This window comes from Oncorhynchus masou, chromosome 12 (assembly GCF_036934945.1).
Source record: "Oncorhynchus masou masou isolate Uvic2021 chromosome 12, UVic_Omas_1.1, whole genome shotgun sequence".
Lineage (NCBI taxonomy): Eukaryota > Metazoa > Chordata > Actinopteri > Salmoniformes > Salmonidae > Oncorhynchus > Oncorhynchus masou.
In genome coordinates this window covers 68,035,492-68,043,977 of record NC_088223.1, presented here as the reverse complement: position 1 = coordinate 68,043,977, position 8,486 = coordinate 68,035,492, and the positions used below count along the sequence as shown (strand labels likewise).

Below are 8,486 nucleotides of genomic sequence, written 5' to 3'. Positions count from 1 at the left end.
GTAAAATAAGCATGATGTTGATTGTAATAGTCACTGTTAGCCAATAAAGAAAAACTATTCAAATATTCAAGTAAACTGTCGTGTTGGCATGAATGATTCGGGAGACAGGCGCAGGAATGCGTAACAGCGGTTTTTATTTTTTATTTACCTAAATTACGGCGTGCTGTGTTAAGGCACGGGGACGAAGACCAAACAAACACGTAACAAAACACAGGGTAGAAACCCAAACAAAAGAGCGAGGAGTACCTTGAATAAATAATACAAGCGCACGATGATTAACACACGGGACGAGACACGTAATCATCTGCGCAATCCACAATGGCAGAAAAGCCAAAACACACAGCACAGGTACTCACACGAACCAACGGACATTGTAACAATAATCGACAGCACCATGGTGAACAAAGGGCACATATATACAAATACAATCAGTGGGAATAGGGGCCAGGTGAGTGCAATGAATGTTCCAGAGGGATCCGTGACATAAATAAATAGGAATGCCCCGCTGTGTGTGAATTTGTAACTCATAGTCTGCCATGAAAGACCATAACCACGCCCACAGCTGAGTCTACATCCTGCCCATATTCCACAGGTAAAGAAAACACCCTCTGCTTCATGTCTGAGCACCGCGTTATGGGAAAAGGCACTCCCACTGCCCATGATCCTTTGCAATCCAGCATCCAGAAGGAAGATAGGGTGCATCATGGAGGTGATATTGTCCAGAACGCCCGGCACACTGCTCTGGTTATGTGGTCCAGGGAGAGTTTGAAGGGGTGTATTTTTTTATACCTGGCCCAGGCTGAGCGGGTCGTGTCTTTCCCCCCGGATGGTAAGACTCACCCTCAGGTCACTACTGTCCACTCTAAGGGCACATCTGATCAGCTCCTCATTTTTATTTTATTTTATTTCACCTTTATTTTATTTAACCAGGTAGGCCAGTTGAGAACAAGTTCTTATTTACAACTGCGACCTGTCCAAGATAAAGCAAAGCAGTGCGACAAAAACAACAACACAGAGTTACACATAAACAAACGTACAGTCAATAACACTATAGAAAGAAAAAGAAATTGAAAAATCTATGTACAGTGTGTGCAAATGTAGAAGAGTAGGGGTGTAAGGCAATAAATAGGCCATAGAGGATAAATAATTACAATGTAGCATTAACACTGGAGTGATAGATGTGCAGATGATAATGTGCAAGTAGAGATACTGGGGTGCAAAAGAGCAAGAATGAGAGAAATAATATGGGGATGAGGTAGATGGTGCTTCTATGGTGACCACTGAGCTGAGATAAGGTGGGGCTTTACCTAGCAAAGACGTATAGATGACCTGGAGTCAGTGGGTTTGGCGACGAGTATGAAGCGAGGGCCAGCCAACGAGAGCATACAGGTCGTAGTAGTGGGTAGTATATGGGACTTTGGTGACAAAACGGATGGCACTGTGATAGACTACATCCAGTTTGCTGAGTAGAGTGCTGGGGGCTATTTTGTAAATGACATCACCGAAGTCAAGGATCGGTAGGATAGTCAGTTTTATGAGGGTATGTTTGGCAGCATGAGTGAAGGAGGCTTTGTTGCGAAATAGGAAGTCGATTATATATGTATTTTTGGATTGGAGATGCTTAATGTGAGTCTGGAAGGAGAGTTTACAGTCTAACCAGACACCTAGGTATTTGTAGTTGTCCACATCTTCTAGGTCAGACCCATCCAGAGTAGTGATGGTAGCCAGGCGGGAGGGTGCGGGCAGCAATCGGTTGAATGCACCTATTTTTACTAGCATTTAAAAGCAGTTGGAGGCCATGGAAGGAGTGTTGTATGGTGATGAAGCTCGTTTGGAGGATTGTTAGCACAGTGTCCAAAAAGGGCCTGATGTATACAGATGTTGTCTGCGTAGAGCAGGGTCAGAGAATCACCAGCAGCAAGAGCGACATCATTGATATATACAGAGAAAGAGTCGGACCGAGAATTTAACCTTGTGGCACCCCCATAGAGACTGCCAGAGGTCCAGACAACAGGCCCTCCGATTTGACACACTGAACTCTATCTGAGAAGTAGTTGGTGAACCAGGCGAGGCAGTCATTTGAGAAGCCAAGGCTGTTGAGTCTGCCGATAAGAATGCGGTGATTAACAGAGTCGAAAGCCTTGGCCAGGTCAATGAAGACGGCTGCACAGTACTGTCTTTTATCGATGGTGGTTATGATATCGTTGTGGAAAGCATGTGGAAAGCAGGTGGAAAGCATGGCCAGCCGTAGAAAAATGCTTATTGAAATGATCAATTATCGTAGATTTATCGGTGGTGACAGTGTTTCCTATCCTCATTGCAGTGGGCAGCAGGGAGGAGGTGCTCTTATTCTCCATGGAATTTACAGTGTCCCAAAAAAAATTGGAATTAGAGTTCCAGGAAGAAAATTTATGTTTGATAAAGCTAGCCTTAGCTTTCCTAACTGACTGTGTATTTTGGTTCCTGACTTCCCTGAAAAGTTGCATATCGCAGGGGCTATTCGATGCTAATGCAGAACGTCACAATATGTTTTGTGCTGGTTAAGGGCAGTCAGATCTGGGGTGAACCAAGGGCTATATCTGTTCTTAGTTCTACATTTTTTGAATGGGGCATGCTTATATAAGATTGTGAGGAAAGCACTTTTGAAGCGCAACCAGGCATCCTCTGATGGGATGAGGTCAATATCTTTCCAGGATACCCGGGCCAGATCGATTACAAATGCCTGCTTGCTGAAGTGTTTTAGGGAGAGTTTGACAGTGATGAAGGGTGGTCATTTGACCACGGACCCATCACACACGCAGGCAATGATCGCTGAGATTCTGGTTGAAGACAGCAGAGATGTATTTAGATGGCAAGTTGGTTCTGAGGATATCTAAGAGGGTGCCCATGGTTACGGATTTAGGGTTGTACCTCGTAGGTTCCTTGATCATTTGTGTGAGATTGAAGGCATCTAGTTTAGATTGTAGGACGGTCGGGGTGTTAAGCATGTCCCAGTTTAGGTCACCTAACAGTACAAACTCTGAAGATAGATGGGGGGCGATCAATTCACATATGGTGTCCAGGGCACAGCTGGGGGCTGAAGGGGGTCTATAACAAGTGGCTACAGTAAGAGAATTGTTTCTGGAAAGGTGGATTTTTAAAAGTAGAAGCTCGAATTGTTTGGGCACAGACCTGGATAGTAAGACAGCACTCTTGCAGGCTATCTCTGCAGTAGATTGCAACTCCGCCCCCTTTGGCAGTTCTATCTTGTCAGAAAATGTTAGTTAGGGATGGAGATTTCAGGATTTTAGGGTTAGGGTTATAATCAATGGTCAAGTTGTGATTTTTTATTTATTTAACCTTTATTTAACTAGGTAGGTCAGTTAAGAACAAATTCTTATTTACAATGACGGCCTACACCAGGCAAACCCGGACGACGCTGGGCCAATTGTGCGCCCCCCTATGGGGCTCCCAATCACGGCCGGTTGTAATACAGCCTGGAATGGAACCATGGTCTGTAGTGATGCTTCTAGCACTGAGATGCAGAGCCTTAGACCGCTGTGCCCTCGAAGCCCCCCTACCATTAGCATTTAGGCACTACTGTAGATCTGAAAGATGGATAGGTGTAAGCTCAGAATGGTTAGTTTTCCACCTAGAATATTAGGAAGTGTAAGGTGGAGCTATTACCATATAGCTTAAACCTATCCAATCCTCGTTCAGCAATACTATTGACATTCAAAGGTCAGACCACCCCTCTTCCCCAGGCTTCACCTGCGTCCGTCCTGTTAGTCATGCAGGAGTAGACAGAACACTGGAAGTCCCCTAGGGCTGCCCCTACAGGTGTGTTGGCGTGGACACCATGCCACTCAGAGCACGTCTGCACAGCCATGCAGCCAGATGGCACACACTCAGGGAGCAGGTGCACAGGAAAGCCAGCATCCCAGGGAGGCAGGTGCACAGGAAAGCCAGCATCGTTCAGATTAGAGCATGCACACACACACACAGTCTTGCGCAGCTAACCTTCTGGGGACATACAATTCAGTCACATTTAAAATCCTATTTTCCATAACCTCTAACTCTAAACCTAACTCCAACCCTAACCTGTACCCTGACCCTATCCTTAACCCTAACCCAAAAACCAAACCGTACCCCTAACCCTAGCTCCTAACCCTAACCCTAGCTCCTAACCCTAACCCTAAAACTAACCCTAGCTTCTAACGCTAACACTAATTCTAACCTCAACCCTAAACCCCCTAGAAACAGCATTTGACCTTGTGGGGACCAACAAAATGTCCCCAGTTGGTAAATGTTTTGTTTACTATTCTTGTGCGGACTTCTGGTACCCACAGGTATAGTTAAACACGTCCACAGCTGCATGTTAGCTAACCTACAACATAACACAACACATCCATTCTTATAATGTTCAGTATGTAGTATGTTAGTAATAACATCCTTCTGTACTAAAATAGAATTAGTGCTAAAAGAAGAACAAGAAGAAGATCAAGAAGAAGAACAAGAAGAACGAGGCCAGGATATTGTGCTCACATATCTATGTTCCACTGGTTGGTGGCAGTTTTAAAGTAGCCCAGCTGGCTGCATACTGGCCAGTCATCATGGCACAGCTCTCCGAACCACAAAGCATGGACACCATATATTCATTGATTGTTCCTGTCACAGTGAAGTCAGACAGGAACCCCAGCCTGCATTCAAATGCAAAGTGAAAAGCAGAATGCTGTTGCACCTTCTTCACCACACTGTCTGTGTGGTGGACCATTTCAGCTTGTCAGTGATATGTACGCTGGTATATGTCTCATGTACCAGTTGATAGTGTCACAATCAAAGCCCGTGGCTATGATGACATGTGATTCTGGGTTTGGAAGAGTACACAGGAAATGACTGTTGCGGCACCCATCCTGCCGGGTGATCAGCTGACTGGTGTCTCTAGGTCTGAAGAGCTGACAGCTGTCTCCACCTGACCAATCACAGCCTGAGGGTATACAGTGATCATAAAAGACTTGTTTGGATGAAGAGATCTGGTATTTTCTAAATCAAAAATATATATCACATAGGCCTAATAGTTGGTGACACACTATTTATGACCTAAAAAAATGTTTTACCTTTTTGGGCTTTCCAGAATATAACCGCATGCATTTGTCCAAACACCCCAATTCTACAGACATTCTGGAGCTTGTCTCTGGGCAGAGATGTGATGCACTCATTCAGAGTTTTTTTGGCCTGCAAAAGAAAACCCAATCATATATTTTTTAAAGAAATCTATAAATCAACAGGATTATATACAATTTGAGAACAAACGCACAGCAGCTTCAACTGCTAAAAAGGCTGCACAATTAAAGCTAGAATCGTTTGTTATTGTAGAATCCTTTAAGTGGCAGGGAGCCTAGTGGTTAAGAGTGTTGGGCCAGTAACTGAAAAGTTGCAGTTTGGACACACCTACTTATTAAAGGCCTTATCTTTATTTTTTACTATTTTCTACATTGTAGAATAGTAGTGAAGATGCCATAACTATGAAATAACACATATGGAATAATGTAGTAACCAAAAAAGTGTTAAACAAATCAAAATATATTTTATATTTGAGATTCTTCATAGTAGCTACCTTTGGCCTTGATGACAGCTTTGCACACTCTTGGCATTCTTTCAATCAGCTTCATGAGGTAGTCACCTGGAATGCATTTCAATTGAGAGGCGTGCCTTGTTAAAAGTTCAGTTGTGGAATTTCTTTCCTTCTTAATGCGTTTGAGCCAATCAGTTGTGCTGTGACAAGGTAGGGGTGGTACACAGAAGATAGCCCTATTTGGTAAAAGACCGAGTCCAAATTATGGCAAGAACAGCTCAAATAAGCAAAGAGAAATTACAGTCTATCATTACTTTAAGACATGAAGGTCAGTAAATCCAGAAAACCTCAGGAACTTTGAAAGTTTCTTCAAATGCAGCCGCAAAAACCATCAAGCGCTATGATGAAACTGGCTCTCATGAGGACCCCCACAGAAAAGGAAGACCCAGGCAGGGTAGCCTAGTGGTTAGAGCGTTGGACTAGTAATCGGAAGGTTGCAAGTTCAAACCCCCGAGCTGACAAGGTACAAATCTGTCGTTCTGCCCCTGAACAGGCAGTTAACCCACTGTTCCCAGGCCATCATCCTTTGGTCTGATGAATCCAAACTTGAGATTTTTGGTTCCAAAAGCTCTGTCTTTGTAAGATGCAGAGTAGGTGAACGGATTATCTCTGCATGTGTAGTTCCCACTGTGAAGCATGGAGGAGGAGGTGTGATGGTGCTTTTCTGGTGACACTATCAGTGATTTATTTTTAGTTCAAGGCACACCTAACCAGGATGGCTACCACAGCATTCTGCAGTGATACGCCATCCCATCTGGTTTGAGCTTGACTATCATTTGTTTTTCAACAGGACAATGAGCCAACACACCTCCAGGCTGTGTAAGGGCTATTTGACCAAGAAGTAGAATGATGGAGTGCTGCATCAGATGACCTGGCCTCCACAATCACCCGACCTCAACCCAATTAAGATGGGTTGGGATGAGTTGGACAGCAGAGTGAAGGAAAAGCAGCCAACAAGTGCTCAGCATATGTGGGAACTCCTTCAAGACCGTTGGAAAAGCATTCCAGGTGAAGCTGGTTGAGAGAATGCCAAGAGTGTGCAAAGCTGTCATCAAGGCAAAGGGTGGCTACTTTATCTAAAAAAATCTAAAATATATTTCGATTTGTTTAACATTTTTGGGTTATTACATGATTCCATGTGTGCCATTAGATAGTTTTGATGTCTTCACTATTTATCTGCAATGTAGAAAATAGTAAAATAAAGAAAAACCCTTGAATGAGTAGGCGTGTCCAAACTTTTGACTGGTACTCTACATACATGCGTTTCGTCGCTGATGATAGCCGTCTTGGTTTGCAAAGATAAGCTATTCGTTACTGCTTTTGATCTAATATCACGTAACACAACTTTGACTGAAGTAATTCCTATATCTATGTCCAGAACATAGTTCGCCATGGTTAGCTGCTTCTGAGATAGCGTCTGAGCCTATTAATTATTGTACATTTTATCCAGAGCCCAGCGATTGTAAACAGAGGGCGCTACTAATTTGACCTAAGGCGGACACCATACACCAAAGTTCGTTTTGGTCACAGGTCACAACAAATACAGTTTAAAGATATTACAAAATTGAATTAAAGAAAGTGAATGTCTGATTAAATTTAATTGAAAAGCACATCCACTGACTTCATCAAAAACGTGCAGTTGATACAAAAATAAAAGTCCCAGAATGCATTTCGCAAAAAAGGCAGATTCAGAAAGACGGGTCGCATCGCAGTTACCTTTGTGCCATTTAGCTACAATCAGCTTTAGTTCTGTAATTACATTTCAGTAGTGAAGGGTTTAGTAAATCAATTGACATGGAATATTAAGTGTCACAAACTAGCTATGTGCATTTGATGTGTTTGAAGTTAACGAAGCACTCTATATTATTTTTAATTCGGTGAGTAAACCGCTTGCTAGCTGCTAACGTTAGCTCCCAGTGTCCAGATGTCAGCTGGCAAGCCGGTTCGCTAGTGACAAAAATGCTTGCTTTAAACAAGATTATGCAGAATTTGTACGATACAATAACGTATATGCAGCAATGTAATCATTCAATATTATGTAATGATTTTCTAATGACCTCTTGTTTGCAGCAGTCATCGCTGGAAAACAAACGAGGTGCCGACATGGCCTCAATCGTAGCGAAACGAGAAGGACCACAGTTCATCAGTGAGGTTGCTGTGAGGGGCAACGCCGCAGTGCTGGACTACTGCCGGACGTCGGTGTCAGCTCTGTCGGGGGCGACAGCGGGCATCCTTGGGCTCACAGGACTGTACGGATTTATCTTCTATTTCCTAGCTTCGTTCCTCCTCTCCCTTCTTCTCATCATCAAGGCCAGTCGCAGGTGGAACAAGTGCTTCAAGTCTCGGCGGATGCTCTTTACAGGAGGGCTTGTTGGAGGTCTTTTTACCTACGTCCTGTTCTGGACTTTCCTCTACGGAATGGTACATGTGTACTAATAAAATTGACCAGAATGTTGAGCAAGTTTTAAACCTAATGTCATGTAAATCCAATTATGATTGTCTAACTGCCCGCAAAACTTTGTAGATATAGGCGATTGATTAAATACTTTGCTAGATTAACTGTTTATTATACAGCTACGTGAAGTATGTCTGTCAGCAACTCTATTTATACATAAACTAAAACATGTCCTGCTTTCTCTCATTTACTGAACTGTTAACTGCTGCAGTATGTTATTGTTTAGCTCTGCTCTTTTGCATCTCTAGGATAACTGAATTTACCAAACGTTGTCATCTAGCAGTTGAAACATGTTATAATAAACATTGATGGGTAGTAGGCATCAGAGGGATGTGCCTGATAAAATATTTTTCAAGTAGTGTAAATAGGATATAACGGCTCTGGTTGGATCCTTCAAAATAAATAACTCCATTCAAC

The 8,486-nt window shown here is 43.1% G+C and overlaps 1 protein-coding gene across 2 annotated transcripts; it reads left to right on the top strand.

Moving 5' to 3' along the window:
* Window positions 1-7,268: 7,268 nt before the first annotated feature.
* On the top strand, window positions 7,269-8,485 carry LOC135550709 (ER membrane protein complex subunit 6). 2 transcript variants are annotated; one of them, XM_064981760.1, is made up of 2 exons: window positions 7,269-7,491; window positions 7,688-8,485. In XM_064981760.1, exon 2 carries the CDS (start codon window positions 7,718-7,720, stop codon window positions 8,048-8,050), a length of 333 nt encoding a protein of 110 aa, XP_064837832.1. In that variant the 5' UTR covers window positions 7,269-7,491; window positions 7,688-7,717; the 3' UTR covers window positions 8,051-8,485. The 2 variants fall into 2 exon arrangements, with proteins under 2 accessions (XP_064837832.1, XP_064837831.1); XM_064981759.1 differs by having other exon boundaries at window positions 7,685-8,485.
* The last annotated feature ends 1 nt before the right edge of the window (window position 8,486 follows it).